Here is a 20,626-nt window from a genome sequence, read left to right on the forward strand (position 1 = left end):
AAAATCTGCAGATTGAGTGTGAATTGAGCATGTTTTGACAAGTTAAAATCAGGAGAAAATTCAGAAACCGCACTCTGAGCCGCTCTAAAAATACATTGAACTCTATGGGAGCCAAAACCCTCGCTAGTGCCGAACAAAAATTCATAACTCAAAAACTGTATGTTCAAAAATGTTCAAATTTACGAGTGCTAGAAAGGACAAGTTTCTCTACCATTTAAAATTAATGAAGTTTCTAGGTGAAATTATAAGGAAGTTATGGCAAATTGTTCGGCTGAAAAGTGAACAAACAGTTTTCAGGCAGAGAAGCTAGAGTGCAGTGACATCACGCATTCTAGATGTCCCCCATTCAAATGAATGGAGGGATTTTGAAGGAGAGATAAAAAGTGAAGGATGTGCGCAAGAGGTCTGAAAACGGATGTGATGGGTCTCGGTGCACCCGGGTCCAACCGGCTGAAATCTCGTGTCTGTAGCTTGAAAATTGACCGCGTTAGAGCACTTTGAAAATTAATTCCATAGAAATGACTGGGGAAAAACAGCGAAAAACGAGTGTAGCGGGCGAACATGTGTGGGTATTGGAAAGCCGTATACAAGCCCACATCGTCGCTATAAGATGCACGATTTGCAGGTGGAACGGAGTCGATAGCTTGAAAACTGCAGGACAAGTTAAGCGGACAAGGAAATGCGGAATAATAAGAATGATAAACTAGAGGTCTGCATTTCCAGGAGGAAACGCGAGATGTTGCGCCGCCTAAACCCCCGTCCCCCGATCCGTGTCTTAAAATGTTGAAAAGACAGCCAGTATATTGTGAATGAGGCATTCTTTAAAAATTCCACCTTAAGAAACCCTGGATAATTAAGACGTCCCCCTTAAAAATGACCTTTAAAGTGTTAGAGACTGCCTATGTATTTCTGTTTCCCTCACACCTCTCCCCCTCCGTATCTGCCTCTGCCCCTCCCCCTCCCCCTCTCTCTCTCTCACATGCACGCTCACAGAACACAACTGACAGACTCACGATTCAATGAATTTCGACCAGGGGGGGCACCCTCCAAAAAATCACCCGTAGCTCGAAAACATTTCCAGGTCCAAAAATGAACAAAACATACCGTAGCAACAAGGAAAGTCTGGCGCTCGAGGTGGTGTAAAAAATTTTTGCAATCATTTCAATGCATTCCTATGGGAGGGTATGCTTATACTGAGGTATAAGCATAAGCTTATACCTCGGAAAGATTTTCCCAACTCACTTAACTGTATATACCGTTGCGACAAGGAGGGGATCGATCTGGTATAAAAAATCTGCAAAAATTGAGTGTGAATTGAGCGTGTTATGATGAGTTAAAAACAGGAGAAAAATTTAGAAACCACACTCTAAAAATACATTGAACTCTATGGGAGCCGAAACCCTTCCTAGTGCCGAACAAAAAAACATAACTCAAAAACCGTATTTTCAATAATGTTCAAATTTACAGGTGCTAGAAAGGACAAGTTTCTCTACCAAAATTTAAATGAAGTTTCTAGGTGAAACTATAAGGAAGTTATGGCGAATTGTTCGGCTGAAAAGTGAAAAACGGTTTTCGGGCAGAGAAGCTAGAGTGCGGTGACATCACCCACTCTAGCTGCCACCCATTGAAATGAATGGAGAGATTTTGAAGGAGGGATAGAAAGAGAAGGATGAGTGCAAGAAGTCCAAAAACGAATGTGTCGGGTCCCGGTGAGCCCTGGTCCGACCATGTGAAATCTTGTGTCCATAGCTTGAAAATTGAAAGAGTTAGAGCACTTTGAAAATTAATTCCATAGAAATGACTGGGGAAAAACTGAGTAAAAAACGAGTGTAGAGGGCGAAGCCCACATTGTCGCTATAAGACGCACGATTAAAAATAAAATAGAATAAAAGAATAAAATAAAAATAGAAGAACAATATATTGCGCTGCTGCTTAAAGCAACAGGCGCAACATAATAACAAAAAGCACACTTTACTGTAGTAAACAATGCAATGTTTATTGTCAATTCAAAAGTAAACACACTGTTTATGCATTAACCCTTCAGATGGGTTTTTAGTGGCCCTCGTAAAACTGAGAGCAATAAACAACTTTTTTCATTTTGTTCACAAACAATTAAACATCGCATCACTAAGAAAAAAAAAATCCCTGACTGTAGGAATAAGTTATGCCACGTGCTCCAGCTCTTCCCTCGAGTTTCACGAACTCACTGACTTTCTAGGGAAGTTAAAAGAATGGAAAACTGCACGGTTAAAGCTAAAATAATAAAAGATGAATGAATGAGTGTAAGAGTTTAAGCAGTACATATAAAGCTGAAGCGTTTTGCTGATGTGTAACAGATGATCATTAAGAGATTTCAGTACAGTACTCAGTCCCTACTTTAGAAGAACTTAAACCTTGAGGAACAGATCGATGTCATAAGAAAACAGAAGAACTCGCTCTAAAATTTGCACCTTTTAAACATCACTATCACGTTTTTAAATGCTCTAAAACAAAGGACATAAAATGTTGTTGATGTGAAGCAGTGAATAGCACCCAGTGGAGTAAATCCTAAACGTGTGTCAGTGGCGCCAGCTTGTGGAGAATTTTAGGTGAACGTGAGTGAGTGAGTGATGGAGCTTCGCATTTAAAAAGGGCTGAAACCCATGTTTTCTCATGACAGATCTGTTTGATCAGACACAGAGGAGACGTAGGTGATGATCCAGCTGATGGCTGTAGAAATAAACAGTACTGAGTTTAAAGCGAGGTACAATTCTTTGACTCCAGACTAACCCTCTCTCTCTCCCTCTAGTGGTTGGCTTGGTGTTGGTTTGACAGTTGGACTGAACTCGGTTTGTCTTTACTCGTCCTTTACCTGCGCTGCAGCTGATTGGTCAAAATTCCAGGGAAATTATCAACATCTGAGCTTCGAGAACCACCTGCAGATGAAAAGGGAATAGTTATTATCATAGATAGATAGATAGATAGATAGATAGATAGATAGATAGATAGATAGATAGGAAATTTAGCTGCCAGTAGCAAGAAACAGAACACAGAAAAATTCACATTAGAGAGAACATTGCCCTATAGAGGACAGACTAAAGCAGATCAAGGGATAAGAGCATAAACAATAAAATAACATTAAATTTTTAAATTTTTTAATAAAAATATGGTAGCAAGGGCAAAGAATAAAGTATAAATTTAATGTTAAATATAGAAGCAAGAACAAAGGACAGTGGTAAACAGTTATAAACTGTACAAGAAGGAGCAGATTTCTATAAAGCAGCAAGATTTCTGTAAAATAAAAGCATTTTTTTCTAATAGAATCTAAAAAATTGTTATATTTAAATTCTGTATTAAAGCTCTTATTTCACTGTTATTATTTGGATATAAACTATAGGATTTTTAAAAACTTCAGGGTTAGATTACAGCCAAGCTCCTCATCCATTGGACAGAGGCCATTAGGTTCAAACAAATGACTGTCAGATTTACAGTGCTGTGGTATTCCAGATGGTTGCTATGATATTTCAGGTGATTTCCAGGTTTGTGTTACCTATGTGACAGTTATACGTCCATATCCTGTATCCATCGTAGCGGCATTTACACTTCATGACGTTGTTGGTGTAATCGGACTCAGCCACTTCGTAGTTCGGATTAATCACAACCTGCAGGAAACAGAAAAAAAGTGGTTAACACCTCTACCTCCACACAGACGTACAGCCAGTCTTAGTATTCATAAACTTAAGACTTATTAAAATATGACTTCATGTGTATTCACTGATCAGCCACAAAATTAAAACCACTGCTGTGTGAAGTGTGGAACAGTGACTTGTCCCACTGCACACCGGGAACTCCCCACAGGGCAGGACTGACCAAAACATTATAACCATCACAGTGTGGCCCTCAGATCCTTACACTGAACATTTCTCTTGCTTCAACATCACCTTCAAGAACTGATCCTTCCTTCACTGTCCACCACAGGTGTGAATTTGTTAACCCTTTAAAGCCTGACACATGAAATATTAACACAATGAAACACATTTTTTTGAAAATCACACTATGTGGCCCTAAAAATCTAATCTAAAAATAAAATCTAAATGAAATTTGGATCATATCATTTCTGAATGCATCATATTTAGGCATTTACTGGTCTTTCCTTTAGTTCACTGCATTGTTAAAACTGTTCTTAAAGTGTCTTTACACTTATTTCTTAATTTTGAATGATTTCAGTTAAACAATGAATAGCGAGTGATTGTCTCTGTTCTTCTGAACTTTTCAGGAAAACAATTAAAAGAGACACTGCTCCAGACGTCCTTTACCCATGAGCACTCTGTTCTTCTCTCTGACCTTTTTACATTTCATTTACTGGTGCTAATAAAAACACCACAACCACAAAGGCTCTTATGTGTTGATCTGCAGCGCCGTGTTTCCACTTTTAGAGAAACACATTTACACACAGAGGCTTTTGGAAAATTACAAATATATTTTTGTTTCATAAAAAGACTTTGTAAGATTGTCTAAGTGTGTTTCACTGCTGTAAAAAAGAGACTGAGTTTTCTGAATATTGGGTTTCCTCCGGGTGAGTGTGAGGAGTGTGGTGTGTTCTCCCTGTGTCTGCGTGGGTTTCCTCCGTGTGACTGTCTGTGAGGAGTGTGGTGTGTTCTCCTTGTATCTGTGTGGGTTTCCTCCGGGTGACTGTCTGTGAGGAGTGTGGTGTGTTCTCACTGTGTCTGTGTGTGTTTCCACTGTCTGTGAGGGTCCGTAATGTGGAGTGTGTGAGTGAATGTGTGAGTGTGTGTTGCCCTGTGAAGGACTGGCGCCTCCTCCAGGGTGTGTTCCTTCCTTGCGCCCAGTGATTCTGGTTAGACTCCGGACACACGGCCACCCTGAACTGGATAAGGGTTACAGACAATGAATGAATGAAGGTGTTGTGTTGAGAATGGTGCTGTTGTAAATAAAGACCTGCAGGATATAATCTCCGGGTTTGACGTCTGTGATGTCGATCCACTGGCAGTCGATATCGTGGCGGTACGAGTCCCAGCAGCCCACTGTGATTCCCTGCTGTCCGAAATTAGCACACGCAAACCTCTTCTGGATCCCTGCAGTACAGAGAGAGAACAGCTGTTTATAACCTCCTCCACATGTGGGAACACATCTGCATCAAGGCTTCAATATTACACAGTAGCACACAAATAAACACACCCTGTAAATAACATTCATCTGTAAGAAACACTAACATTTAGACAATGATTTCTGAAATTATTATTAACCATAAAATTGCTTTTTCTGAAAAAAATTAGTGGGTGGGATTCTCAGGAAGTTGCTAGGATATTACAAAGTGGTTGCTAAGCTGTGTATAGGTGGTTACTAAGCTGTGTATAGGTGGTTACTATGGTATCAGATTTGGCTGCTAGTTGTTTACTAAGGTATTCAGTATAGTTGTTAACTATGCGTTACTATAGGTGGTTACTATGATGTCGTATGTACATGCTAGTGTGATCCTATGTGGTTGCTATGGTTTTCCAGGTTGTTACTATGGAACCCTTGTGGGTGCTAAGTGGTTGCTGTGAAATTACATGTTGTTGCTTGTGATTGGCTCTGTAGTTACTATGGTAGTCCATATGGTTGCTATGGCATCCATGACTGTCTCTATATTATTGATAGGATAGTTTCCCAGGTGGTTACTAGGTAGCTGCTAGAGTTTTCTAGATAGTCACAATATTTTTTAATGCACATCACTAAAAATATGATTAATAAAAAATATATGAATATATGTATATAATATTTTATTACTATTCAACAATAAACTACAAAATCAAAAATACCATTGCTAAGAGAAATGTATTTCAGTTTATTCATGTTTACACAAATTGGTGATTATATAATTAAATTATGTACTTTTATTGTATAAAATAATTAATCAGCAAAAAGAATAAGGTCCCTACTGTCACGTTTACTCTTAAAATATTATTAAAATGTTCACTATTTCTGTGCAAATAAAAATATGAATTTGAAGTATAACTGAATATCTGTGTTTGTGTGATATTATGGGATGTAGTTCTGACCCTCGTCACAATGACTGTCCTCCAGACAAAAGCTGGCCTTATGACCCTCAGCCACCTTGGTCCCATTCAGACTCAGGAGATCGTAATAAGTGAAAACCTCCATGCTGTGGTAGTGTCTGCACACAAACAAACAAACAAACAAACAAACATCACTGATCAGCGCTCTGTCACAGTGGGACCCCTCTGACGCGATTATGATCCAGTGCTGTGTTGTCGGACCTGTGACACTCGTGCCAGATCCAGGCGTGCTGCCCGGCGCGGGGTCTGAAGTCGGAGAGACCGAGGTTGTGGATCTGCGAGGTGAAGCGGAGCAGCCGGCGGGAGGAGGTGTGGTCATAGGGGTTAAAGGTCACGGCGGAGCTGGACAGACACCCCTCCTCCTGAGCACACTGCAGGGCGTAGAGTGGACGGTCCTCCAGGTACGAGGTTTGCTCCACTACCTCAGCGTTCAGGACCAGGTCAGGGGCAGCTGAGAGTGGACACGGGGTAAAACATTATCTCTACATTCACAAACATTCACCCTTTCACTCCCTCCCTCTCTTACACACACACATAATACAGACAATGGATGGTAATAATAGAGTGTATTACTCTGTGTGCAGGAGACTCCAGCAGCAAAGCGTCCTCCTCCTTTGGGGCAGCTGAGGTGTTTACCGTGATGAAGACACTGCGCCAAACTCATCTCTGTCCCAGAACACCTCACTCCACTCATCACTACAGCATCAGCACTTGCATCACCGGACCAGTACCAGGTCTCCTACACACACACACACACACACATATATATATAATTTTCTTTTGTATAAAACTTGAACGTTACACAACATTTCGCAGTAACGCATAATTAACGCTAGAGGGAGCAGTGTTACTACATTTGGAACAGTAGCGCTTTATAACCGCTAGAGGGAGCTTTAAGACCTTTGTTAAATTAAGGGACTTTTCTGAACTTAGGATCTGTCTGTCTCTCCACCTCTCTGTCTGCCTGTCTACCTCTCTGTCTGTCTGTCTGTCTACCTCTTTGTCTGTCTGTCTGTCTACCTCTTTGTCTGTCTGTCTGTCTACCTGTCTCTCCACCTCTTTGTCTGCCTGTCGACCTCTCCGTCTGTCTCTCCACCTCTGTCTGTCTGTCTCTCCACCTCTCTGTCTTTCTCTCCACCTCTCTGTCTGTCTTTCCACCTCTCCGTCTGTCTCTCCACCTCTGTCTGTCTGTCTCTCCACCTCTCTGTCTTTCTCTTCACCTCTCTGTCTGTCTTTCCACCTCTCTGTCTGTCTCTCCACCTCTCTGTCTGTCTCTCCACCTCTCTGTCTGTCTCTCCACCTCTCTGTCTGTCTCTCCACCTCTCTGTCTGTCTGTCTCTCCACCTCTCTGTCTGTCTGTCTGTCTGTCTGTTTACATATTGATCTATCATTGTAAATAGTGATCTTCCGTAGCTGATTCTGATTCAATCAGAAGGCCTAGAAATATGTGAGTTTGTGTGTGTGTGGATTTGTGTGTGTGTGTGTGTGTGTCTCATGACTCAGTCAGGCCTCCTCTACACAGAGTATAAATGCCAGCTGTGAACAGTAACAGAACATGATGCAGAACTCATACTTTCCAATGGTTTCTTATCTCTCTGAGGAGCGTGTGTTTGAGCACGTTGTCTGTGTTCAGTGTGTTGTTGTCTCTCCGTGAACAGGACAAAGACTACGATGATGATGTAACAGACTAATAGACGTAAACAGACGTTTACACGTGAGGCTTGGGGAGATTTTTCCTAACGGTGTTAAATCCGTTCCACTGAGGGAACGCTTCTGGAATTGTTTCATTACCGGCTCAGCGAGAGTCGTGGTCATTAATAACCCACCGGCATTTAACGAGTGGAAACTGGACGATGCTGGACCAGCCCCAGGGTGAAATCTCATTATCACAGCTCTGTAAAACTGACCACACTTGGAGGAGGACACCACACGCCTGGAAACATCACACAGCCCCAGAGGGAGAGCGCTGCGCGAACACGGAGCTGTAGCTTCTGCTCGTTCAGAGTGTGGCCCTCACTGCTGAAAAAGCAGCTTCTGCTCCTCTGGGAGATGTTTGGGAACATTGCTGTGAGGATTTTGATTGTAATGAGCCTCGTAAACATTAGTGAGGTCAGCCGCTGATGTTCCGTCATTGGTTTTTGATACAAACTTATCTCAGAGACACTGACTGGAGCTCCTTCACACCAGAGAACACAGCTCCACTGCTCTTCCTCCCAATGCTGGGGGCTTTATCACTGCAGCCTCTGCTGAATTACAGGAGTGAGAGCCTGGGCATACATCAGGAGCTTCAAACTACAGCCCCTTTATCTACAGCAGCATGTTTTCTGGCCACTGAACATCTTTAAACTTACAGGCCCAGGTATCTGCAGGAAGGAGGACTTTTTAATTCCACGTAGAGATCCAATTCAGACCGAACGGAGAATCACACACCAGCGCTGTGTTTACAGACTTTACTGACACTGTCTGAGTCCGAGCCATAAATAACGACACTAAGCTAAAGTGCAGACTCATGGAAACGGAACATAAAATGAAAACAAAGTTGCCTTTTTAAGACATTTAGGAGCGTGATTTAAGACCTTTTCAGACAAATGAAGGCCTTTTATTTCGATCGGCGGTCGCCCTGCAGAACTAACGTTAGCTACGAATAACAGCTACAGAGAAAAACTGGCCATGGTTCGCGGTGCTTTGGAGCGACTTGAATCCAGCGCCTTGGAGATTCTCTTCGTTTCCCTGCACCTCACACACATTAAAAACATAGACGTTCCAGTGGAGGCCGTAGTGACTTTACAGACTTTAATAAGCGCTAAATAATGGTAACTTTAATTTCAAAGTAATTGTGAATTTACAAGATGGAAAATTTGCTGTTTTTCTTTACGTTTATTTCTTCAGACACAGTCCGGCCCTTTGAAGAACTGTGAGCTGGCCTTTGGTTAAAAAGCTTCAGGATGAAGTACGTGGACCAGAGGAGTGTGTACGTGGACCAGAGGAGTGTGTACGTGGCCGTGATGGTAGTGGAAGTGGTCCAAGACGTGAACAGGATGGTGAACTAATTCAAAGCCAAAGTTCAAAGCCCCTGGAAGCAGGGGATCATCATTTTAACAACATCATGCTGTTTACTCTCACACTCCACAGCTTTTACACACTCAGCTTCATTATCTCTGAACCAACACACACAGGACACAGAGGACACACAGGACACACAGGACACAGAGGACACACAGGACACAGTGGACAGAGGACACACAGGAAACAGAGGACACAGAAGACACAGAGGACACAGAGGACACACAGGACACACAGGACACAGTGGACAGAGGACACACAGAAAACAGAGGACACAGTGGACAGAGGACACACAGGAAACAGAGGACACAGAAGACACAGAGTACACAGTGGACAGAGGACACACAGGACACAGAGGACACAGAGGACACAGAGGAAACAGAGGAAACAGAGGACACACAGGAAACAGAGGACACACAGGACACAGAGGACACACAGGACACAGTGGACACACAGGACACAGTGGACACACAGGACACAGTGGACACGCTGGGTTTTAACAAACACGCCTGATTAATCATTATATGCAAATACATTTGTGTTTGATTTGAAATATTGATCTCATTTGTCAATATTTAGCGATGTTGCTCTCCTATTGGTGGATTGTTAGCAATGATACACTCCTATAGATGTCACTGGTGGATTTTGCCCACACTCCTCTCTGATTGGTGGATGTGTGTGAGTGAGCAGAGCCCATTGGAGTAAATGGAAGAACAGAGTGAGAACAGTGGAGACCTCTTCTAATCTGTGACATGCTCCAGCTCTCAGAGTGTTACCTGAAAGGCCTGGCTGGCGAAGCCCAGTCCCAGCTGCCTGCAGACCACCATGGCCTCCATCACCCCCCAGCTCTCACTGCACACCGTTCCCCAGACCAGAGAACCGTTCCTCTCGGCTAGAACCTCAACTCGCCCCTCAGACGGGTTCCGGCCTCCGTTCAGTCTCAGCTGCAGGGAAAAGACATACAGCAGAGTTCAGAATACAATCAGATCCTCACAGGAGAGTCGGACCACTCCGTGTCCCTCCTACAACACCACGCTCGCGTCTCTGTGAACGGAGAGAGACTTTAACTCAAGACTAAAGGTTTTTTCAATGGATCTGTATCCAGTTTAATTTTAACCCAAGCTTTAGTCGTCTCCAGGTCCCCCTCTGCTTCTTTTCAAACTGCAGCTAAAACAGCTTCACTGGTCAGTTCCAGAAACCTGAGGAGAGTGCAGACTGCCCACATCTGTCACATCAGATGTGTGTGTGTATCCTGTAGAGAGTGTGAGGGGCTGAGGTGGGTATCCTTGTGTGAAAGTGGTGTCCTCACCCTGGAGTTGAAGCCCATTTCTGGAACATTGCAGCGGACGGCAGCGTCCTCCTCGTGACTGCAGCCAACAGCCTCGCGGTTAAAGTAGCACTCCGTCAGGGACTTCTCAAAACCAGAACACTCCACCTCGTTCATGTGGACCGGACCCATTCCTGCACACACACACACACACACACATTTCTTAATTAATAGAAAATAAATTATACTAAATATCCATAATGTGAGTCTTATGAATGTGTGTGTGTGTGTGTGAGAGAGATTACACCCTCACCCTGTCCCATTCTGGCTCCAGACAGAGCCTCCTGAGCCGAACCGAAGCCCAGTTCTCTGCAGACCACAGTGGCGTCCTTCAGGTCCCAGTCGTCGTCACACACTGAGCCCCACACACCGTTCTTCAGCACCTCCACTCGCCCCTCCCCCACGCTAGCTCCGCCCCTGAGCCGCACCAGGGGTTGCTGGGAAAAAATAAAAAGTTTTTTTTCTGGGATCTGCTTCCTAAAGAAACATCACACACTTCTCTACAGTCTCAGCTCTGAACACGAGAAACCAGCCCAGATTTTACCTGTCCACAGGTGTGTGTGTTTGTGTGCTTGTGTGTGTGTGTGTGTGAGTTTGTGCGTGTGTGTGTGTGTGTGTGTATGTGCGTGATGTGTGTGTGTGTGTGTGTGTGTGTGTGTTTGCGTATGTGTGTGTGCGCGCGTGTGTGACTGGGTGAGTGTGTGTGTATGTGCGAGTGACTGGGTGAATGTGTGTGTGTGTGTGTGTGTGAGTGTGCGCGCGTGTGCGTGTGTGACTGGGTGAGTGTGTGTGTATGTGTGAGTGACTGGGTGAATGTGTGTGTGTGTGTGTGTGTGACTGGGTGAATATGTGAAACTGTCCACAGGTGTGTGTGAGTGTGTGTGACACGCTGTGTCCCAGATGAGGATGAAGTGCTTATAAAAACTGAGTGAATGAATGAAATTAAACACAGTGAATCTGTTATAAAATGTAACTATGTGTTCAGTGGATGTAGAGGCTGTTCTCAGCTCTGGCCGAACTCCTCGGGGCTAATGAACCCCAGTTAAAATGTTTATTCAATGTGGAGTACAGAGCTGTTCCAGAAGAAAGCTCCTGGCTGAAAGATCCATGGCTCTATGCACAGAATAAACATAAAACCCACATCGGAGCACTGTACAAACATTCAGCCTGGGCCCTGATCCCTACACAGCAGCTCCACATCCTCACGGAGCCTCCGCATCTTACATAACCTCCCTCTGCTCTCGGCTCCTTCCTGGAAACCCTGAGATACTGAGATCAGTGGGTGAACCTCCGCAGATTCCTCCAGAATCTCAGAGGAAAACATGCCAATGATTCATGGGAGGAATGAGAAGTGAGCGGCAGATTCCAGATCTGAAACCCGGAGGACTTCTGCAGATGGAGGCTGGGGGAGGGTCTGAGTCCTCTGTGGTTTTAAACTTGATGATGATGATGGAGTGAAAAGTGAAACTGCAGTGACTCCACATTAAAAATCAGACGCTGGTTTCTCTCTTTCCGCAGAAGTGAACGAGTGGAAAAGAGCGTCTCACGTGGCTGCTGCTGAAGGAGTGAGACGGTATGGAAATGACCTCATGTGAACATTGCTCCGTCCTGACTCAGCGTGGAGGTTTCATCATTGGAGAGGAGACACCAGGGCGACCACAGAGTACAGACACAGAGGGACTGTCCAGGTAATCAGTTCTGACCAGTGGAGACACTCCTTTTCGGACACTACTGCTGCGTCTGAAACGTCTTAAATGCTGAGTCCTTAGTTAAACATTTTCCACCAACGCAGAACCGGTTCTGTTCCCATCGTGAACCTATTTTGGAATTGTTTGATGTGTTTACACCAACGTAAATAAGCTCCTGAACCAGAGCAGACAGTTCCCAGCTGGAACCAAAGAACAGTAGGTTCTTCAGCAGGAACCGTGATGGCATTCGTGAGTGAGCTGAGATAAAGAAGCTCTAGAAAGAGCTCAGAGTCTGAAATATAGTGTAATGGTGCAGTGGAGCTAATATGGAAATGTGAATATGAGGACCTCTGGTGGCTGGGGGGTAGGGTCGGGTGGTGTAACGGTAATACCGTATACCGCGGCATTTAAAAATGGGGACTGTATCTCTATTTGAGTGTCAGTTATGCTTCTAAACAGTGTAGAACCATCTTATTTCAATTATTTTACAACTGTTCTATTCCTCCAGCAGCAAGAGCTGAAATCTGATCTCTCTCAGAAACATGTTTTTATTGTGCACTGTCAGGCTGTGCTGAGCTGAACTGCATGGCGCCGAAAACCCTTCGCTCATGAGGTTCACACAGTGCAGCCCCCACTACCCCACAGTAATACCGTATACAGTGTAAATATTTTGAGATGGTATGACAGTATAAAAATGTAGATACCACCCATCCCTACTGGGGGGTGTCATCCTAGGTTTTACATCCCTCTGGCGGACTCTTGGCATTGGGCTTGGAAACTTTGGGGTCATGCACAGCTTCTTCAGGAAATCATGCTTTGTTCAAGGGAGAATCCGTAAGATCCGTAAGTGTGTGTGTATGTGTGTGTGTGTGTGTGTGTACCTCAGGTCTGTAGGCCTTCCTGAACCCGGCGGAGTGTGTGGGGGCGAAGGCTCGTCCCGGGACGCAGCTGATCACCGCAGGCATCCCCCCAGCACACTGGTCAGTCACCTGTCTCCCCATCCGGCAGGACGACAGGTGAGACTCGTTCCCTGTACAGTTCACAGAGAAACCCCAGAAGTTCTTCTTCCTCTTCTGAGACAGCAGCCTGAGCACAACAACAAACAATAAACAACAAATAATAAACAATAAATAACTGGCCTGATCTTCCCAATCTGTTTACACAAAATAAAAGCCCTTGTCTTACTCCCTCTTTTCAAACCTCTGCAGAGGATTTACACCAGAATCTGGAACATTGTTGTGAGGATGTGATGGCATTCAGCCATGTTATCTTCAGTGAGGTCAGGTGATGATTGACGATGGGTGTTGGGTCACTAACCCCACTCCCAGCTCATCACAGAGGAACTGAATGAAGATCCATCAGCACAGTGGAGAAAGGGAACACAGTTCCACGGTTCCACAGCCCAGCAGCCGAATTATCCATTTCACTCTGTGTCTGAATGATGCTTAAACATCATTTTAAATCCAGACAGACATTGTCACGCTCAGCTGTGGATCTGCTTTGTGTTTGGCTCATCTTTTCTTAGAAACTCTTTTATTCTCTCGCTCCGACCTGGCACCACCACAGCCCTCATATTTCATTACAATTTTACAGAAAGTATTTATCACGGCATGTGCCCGTCTCTCAGCAGCAGAGCAAAGTGATTCTCAGACACACACAGAGTGTTTCATTCTTGGATGAAATTCAGGAGGTGAAAAATGTGGGACAAGAATGTTGGAGGAGTTCATTAAAGAGGGAATTCATCACCTCCACTTCATTATAAACAGGGGTCAGCAAGGTCACTCTGACCTCTTTCAGCAGCGTGTGCTGCAGTAGCTCCTCAGTGGGATCGGAGCAGACGAGCTTTAACTTTGTGGCTGATGTGTGTGTGTGTGTGTGTGTGTGTGTGTGTGTGTGTGTGTGTGTGTAAAGCCTGGCCTCACAATGCAGAACAACAGGGCGGATATTGAAGCTGCCATCCGTGGGTTTGTTTACATCCACCATGTCTCTGACACTGTGCCCTTTTCACTACAAACTGCAATATTATGGGATTCCGCCATTTTATAGCAGTGTCTAAAACCATAGTGGACTTTTCAGTGCACTCAAACAATCCCACAATGCACTGCAAACGGTAGTGGACAACCCATGTACACTTGCTGATGTTAATGGATAGCGGATACCCATAATGCACTGTGTTGTTTGGTAAAACCCATAAAAGATCCTGTCCAAAGTCATTCACTACCCTCCTGAATTCAGTTCACTATAAGTTTGCACTACGTAGTGAGTGACTTAGGGAATAAAGTGCCATTTCAGATCTCGCAATGCAGCAGTTCACAAGAAACTCCCATGAGGCTTTGATGACCAGAGTGAAACATCTGAAAGTGTTTGTGGTGTTCAGGGAGGGATTCATTAGAGCAGAGTCCGGACCACGTGTTAGATCCCGGGAATCTCTCACCTGTACACTCGGGCGTTGAAGCCCTTGACTCCCGGAAAACCAAACATTCCACAAACAACTCGACTGTTCATCGGATTCCAGTCTACATCACAGATCTGCCTCCACTTCCCACCATCCTTCAGCTCCACATAGCCCTCAGTGACCGGCACTCGCTTCCGCTGGGAATACGTTGCTCGGATCCGGACATCCTCCACCCTCACATCGAGAGTCTGAGAGAGAGAGAGAGAGACAGAGAGAGGTTTAATTTAACTCCTGCATTTAAACCCACGCAGACACAGGGAGAACACACCACACTCCTCACAGACAGTCACCTGGAGGAAACCCACGCAGACACAGGGAGAACACACCACACTCCTCACAGACAGTCACCCGGAGGAAACCCACGCAGACACAGGGAGAACACACCACACTCCTCACAGACAGTCACCCGGAGGAAACCCACACAGACACAGGGAGAACACACCACACTCCTCACAGACAGAGACCCAAGGAGAGGGTCCCACACAGGACCCCGAGCCCCTGCAGCTGTGTGGGAGAGACCCCATCTACAGAATGAGAAATTACTAATCAACAACTATCTCATTTCAACACTCTTAAAAATGATGGTTCTACAAGGGTTCTTAATTAAGGGAAACAGATCTATACAGAACCATGAACACCTGAAGAACCCTTTTCATGATTAAAGGGTTCTTTGGCACCATAAATGTTCTTCTACTGTTATGGTGTCAGCCTTGTTCCAATAGAAGAGCCCTCCATCAACCTGAAGAACACCTTCATGATGTAAAAAACCCTTTAATCACGCAGAAGGTTCCTCAGGTTCATGGTTTTCTGTAGAGCCTTGTTCATTAATGAGGAACCCTTGTAGAACCATCATTTCTAAGTGTGTACTTTATTAAATCACTTCATTTCGTTAAGAAGAGATGTCACCAGCAGGGGGGGATACAGACCACTGCTGATGGCCATTCTGAGTGGTCAGGGTGATCTTGCCTTGGACAGACTGCCTGTGAACATTTTATTTTAACTAATGGATGTCAAAGTGAAAGAGGCCACACTCTCTGACCCCGGATCAGCTTCAGGAGAACAACCCCGGTCTCATCTGACCAGCAGTGTGTCCACTCACAGCTCAAAGACCAGGAGACCAGGTCACATTCCTCAGCTTCACACACACACACACACACATACACACACAGGGCTCAGTGTGTATCACCTCCGCAGAAACACAGGGACACTCTGGAGCAGCTGCACATGAGCTGAAAGTCACCATGCCCAGTGCAGACCGTGAGCTGGATGTGGACCTGCGTTCCCTGAGGAATGAAGCTCCATCCAGTATTTTTGGGATGATTCACGGACCAGAACTCTCTCCAGCACCAGCACTTCACCTCACTAATGTTTCTGTGGCAGAGTGCCATCAAACCTCACAGCAATGTCCTGCTACATCAAGAGTAAAGCCTTCCCAGACGCGTAGAGGAACACAGCGCTGATTGATGTCTGATTACAGATGTCTACAACACTTTGTCCAGGTCGTGTATCCAGATTTGATTCATGAAAGTTTGAAACTACCCGAGAATGAAAACATTTGCGTATATTTGCATATGATTAATAACAGGATGTCCGCAGAAAGACCCCGGCCGGTGCCTACGTGCTTCCAGAACCGTTCCCGATTAAAAACAGGGGCCTGCTTTTCTCCGCCATGGCATCGACTCAAAGGAACATTTTAGAGGCTTTTAAAGGCCTTATTTTAGCAGAAACTCAGCCCTGGGGTGGAGAGGGGGGGCTGGACTGGGGGGTGGGGGGTTCTGACTGACCACAGCAGTGGGGGGAGAGGGGCATTGGGAGAGGGTGGGCCGCGGTGTGTAAATCAGACCCAGACTGTGGAGTGTGAGGCAGGAATGTGAAGGTCTCGTTGCTCCAGGAACTAGACACAGAGAAAAACATAAACACAGACCCAGACAGAAACGTGCTGAAATACACCTGAACACACCAGGACACACCTGAACACCGCTGAACACACCAGGACACCCCTGAACACCGCTGAATACACCAGGACATCCCTGAACACAGCTGAACACACCAGGACACCCCTGAACACAGCTGAACACACCAGGACACCCCTGAACATCCCTGAACACCGCTGTACACACCAGGACACCCCTGAACATCCCTGAACACTGCTGTACACACCAGGACACCCCTGAACATCCCTGAACACCGCTGTACACACCAGGACACCCCTGAACATCCCTGAACAAAGCTGAACACAACAGGACACCCCTGAACATCCCTGAACACACCAGGACACCCCTAAACACACCTGAACACACCAGGACACCCCTAAACATCCCTGAACACCGCTGAACACACCAGGACACACCTGAACATCCCTGAACACACCAGGACACCCCTGAACATCCCTAAACACACCAGGACACCCCTGAACACTGCTGAACACACCAGGACATCCCTGAACATCCCTGAACACCCCTGAACACACCAGGACACCCCTGAATACACCAGGAGACCCTGAACAAAGCTGAACACACCAGGACCTCCCTGAACACCCCTGAACACACCAGGACACCCCTGAACACAGCTGAACACACCAGGACACCCCTGAACATCCCTGAACACTGCTGTATACACCAGGACACCCCTGGACACCCCTGAACATCCCTGAACACACAAGGACACCCCTGAACCTGCACACAGGAATAAGTTCCAGTGCTGTATTTTCTTTCCTGGTGCTGCAGGTAACCTTTACTCTTCCAATTCCCTACACCCTACATAGTGCACTTCACAGATTATAAAGAAATACTACTGTTCCACTACACTGTGCACTACATAGGGTGGAGGGGACTCACATCTGTCTTGACTCTGAATAGTTCTCTTGCTTCCAACATCAACTTCAACACACCCTCTCAGCAGGGGGCGCTGTAACCAGATCAGTGTTATCACTTCAGGTGGGTTTGGGAATAAACAATCTGCTTCTGACCTCACAGCCATGATGAGTTTAAGAACAGCTGCTTCTGTCGTGACTTTAACTTCCAACAGACAGTAGACACCAGGGGTTATTAAACTTCTAACCGCTGCTGTATCTGAAAACGTGCCTGTGTTTGTTCTCACTGCAGCTGCTGTGTGTTCTGGCAGCAAACTCCATCAGGAAACTGAAGCAGTGACTGTGTAAGATGAGGAACACACACACACACACACACACACACACACACACACTGTGCAGTGAGTTAAATTCCAGACCAAATACATCTCTGACTCAGACTCAGACGTGAGGAACGCCTCTGTTTGATCAGACCTAGGTTTTTCCAAACGTCTGATTCTGAACCTGCTTCACCTTCCGGAAAAACCCCTAACACTGCTTTATTATACACCCACTTTAAAGTAGGGTCTCGCCCTGGACCTGCAGCTCTCTAAAAGGAGACCGCTGTAGAAATGAGAACCGGCCGGATGCTGGTCTGAAGGGTTTTGTAGAATTATAAAATAATAAAGATATAAGCTGAATGTTGAACACAAATACAATAACTCCAGAGCTCAGAGGTTAAATGAGGTCCATCTTTAGGTCATCAATCACTGTGCAGCGCGTCCTGATCTGTTTAAAACATGTCTACACTCATTTAAACTCTGCCTTAAAAGGCCTCCAAAGGATGCAACCACTTTAAAAAGATGGAGCATCTTTAAACAATGATGTTAAGCCACAAAAATGCATCTCCTGAAGGGTCCCCGGGGTCCGACTGGAGAACCGTGGAATTCCTGATGAACTTCACTTGAGAAGCAGACGAGTGGAGACTCGCACATTTCTTCTCTGACAGCTTCAGCGGAGGAGAAACACAGACTCGTGCAGGATATGGAGCTACGTACGAAAGTCCAGGCCACAGACAAAGCTGTGCTGTCCCTTTACTAACTTCACCACTCAGCCACAAGATTAAAACCACTGCCAGGGGGAGTGAGTAACATTGGTGGTCTACGCAAGGCGCCCCCTGTTGAGCGGTCAGTTCTTGACATTGATGTTGAAAGCAGGAGAAATGATGTGTGTAAGGATCTGAAGGCCACACTTATCAGAACACTTCCAGAACCCAGGTCTGTGGAGTTCAGAGGAAGGACGAGCCGTGACCGACAGGGTCCTGGGGCGGGGATCTGACTCATGGCTGATGGAGTGAAGTTGAGGGTCTGTCTGGTCCGCTTGGGAAAACAAGTCCAGCCCATGAAGGCCCCAACTCCACCTCACAGCTTACAGAACCTATAGGGATCGTCTACGAGTGTGGGGAAACACCGTTCTACATCTTTTAAGGTGGAGCCTGTACACCCTGGAGGGGGCGCCAGTCCTTCACAGGGCAACACAGACACACACATACACGTTCACACCTATAGACACTTTTGAGTCGCCAATGTGTGTTTTTGGACTGTGGGAGGAAACCGGAGCACCCGGAGGAAACCTACGCGGACACGGGGAGAACACCAACTCCTCACAGACAGTCACCCGTAGTCGGGAATTGAACCCACAACCTCCAGGTCCCTGGAGCTGCATGACAGCAACAATACCTGCTGCGCCACCGTGCCCCTTAAGTAATGTAACTGAAACAGCAAAAATAAGACAGTGTGACCCCCCTATGGAGCAGGAATAGAGCAACATCCTCATCTCGGTTGGTGCTTTTCAGCGTTTGGAGTCTCTCCGTTGTCTAAAAACCTCCAGATGGCGTTTCTCTGCCGTGAGCAGAGAGAGAGAAAGCCTAGCACCGGACCCAGACACTTTGTTTTTTTACCCATTTACAGACACTGGGGCTTCGTAAACACATTAGAGCAGTTTCCAGAGCAAACCGACTGCAGAGCAGCACACACACACTCACACTCAGGACACACACTCAGAGCTTTATACACAGGGGTTTTAGATTACAGTCGTGGACTATGCCTTTAAAGGATCTGTGGAACCTGAAACAGTGAGTGAAGCTGCAGACGATAAAGACGCTCTGTGGCCAGTGCCGCTGGAGAGAGATATATTTAATAACTGAAATGGTGTTTAATAGCAAGTAATTTCAGTTAATGATGCCCTCCCACAAACGGCTGGAAAGGGAATGGGCACTAACTACAGAAAACAGTGTGAAAACAAGAGCCAAGCAAAGCTGAGCTGTGTCCAGAGTTACACAGGAACGCAGGGAGGTTATTAAAGTTTACACGACCCTCCCCCGTCCCACAGGGGCCAGAGTGAAAGCCTCTTCGCTGATCGACCAGAATGGGTTTAACACTGAGGAGTGTGCGTTTATTTTTACTAGACTTCTGTTTTAAACTGTCTCTGTGTCCTCAGTGGCAGAGCGCGAGGACAGCGCCACACGCTGGCTGCAGTTACACAGCTTCGTCACGTGGTGTGACGTGTTAATAACGGCAGGAATGTGAGCAGGACTCTGATTCAGTCCCTCATTCCTGTCGTTTTTGGAGCAGTCACTGGACAAAGACTTCATTCAGGGCCATGGATGAAGTGTGTGTGATGGCCATTTACACACACACACACACACACACACACACACACACACACACACACACACACACACACACACACCACCTCCACCAACACCAGACGTATACACTGTAATCAGAGCTCGTCTTGCACTCACTCTCTCCCTCACTCTCACTTTATCTCTCAATATCTGTCTCTCTCTCAGCCCACACACACACACTCTCTCTGTCTGTGTCTGTCTCTCTCTCTCTCTCTCTCTCAGCCCACACACACACACACTCTCTCTCTCTCTCTCTCTCTCTCTCTCTCTCTCTCTCTCTCTCTCTCTCTCTCTCTGTGTGAGACTGAGCAGAGCTGTGTATGAGTGAAGACTCCTCACATTCCTGGAAATGATTCTCCATCGTTTCCCTGTGGGCCGAGATGGGGCAGGGTCTGCATCACCCTTCATCTCTAATATATATGTGATACTTTTTTAACAAGAAGAGCAGAAGCTGTTAGTGCAGGAGTGTTCCTGTGTGTGGAACTGAGGAACGGTGTGCCAGGCTTCTCTGCTCATTAGCGTCCTGCCTCACTCACGTTGGAAAGAAACGTGCCCCA

The 20,626-nt window shown here is 45.8% G+C and overlaps 1 protein-coding gene across 1 annotated transcript in view; it reads right to left on the reverse strand.

Moving 5' to 3' along the window:
• Window positions 1-2,052: 2,052 nt before the first annotated feature.
• loxl2a (lysyl oxidase-like 2a) overlaps window positions 2,053-20,626 on the reverse strand; it is a 34,449-nt gene continuing 15,875 nt past the window's right edge. Inside the window, exons 4-14 of the mRNA XM_066650856.1 lie at window positions 14,572-14,780; window positions 13,019-13,223; window positions 10,703-10,886; window positions 10,432-10,583; window positions 9,899-10,066; window positions 6,633-6,798; window positions 6,261-6,510; window positions 6,042-6,157; window positions 4,939-5,075; window positions 3,530-3,641; window positions 2,053-2,915 (exon numbers count right to left, since the gene is read on the reverse strand). Coding sequence (XP_066506953.1) covers window positions 2,848-2,915; window positions 3,530-3,641; window positions 4,939-5,075; window positions 6,042-6,157; window positions 6,261-6,510; window positions 6,633-6,798; window positions 9,899-10,066; window positions 10,432-10,583; window positions 10,703-10,886; window positions 13,019-13,223; window positions 14,572-14,780 — 1,767 coding nt within the window. The 3' untranslated portion in view covers window positions 2,053-2,847. The remainder of the gene's footprint in view (window positions 2,916-3,529; window positions 3,642-4,938; window positions 5,076-6,041; window positions 6,158-6,260; window positions 6,511-6,632; window positions 6,799-9,898; window positions 10,067-10,431; window positions 10,584-10,702; window positions 10,887-13,018; window positions 13,224-14,571; window positions 14,781-20,626) is intronic.

Source organism: Hoplias malabaricus, chromosome 18, assembly GCF_029633855.1.
Source record: "Hoplias malabaricus isolate fHopMal1 chromosome 18, fHopMal1.hap1, whole genome shotgun sequence".
NCBI lineage: Eukaryota > Metazoa > Chordata > Actinopteri > Characiformes > Erythrinidae > Hoplias > Hoplias malabaricus.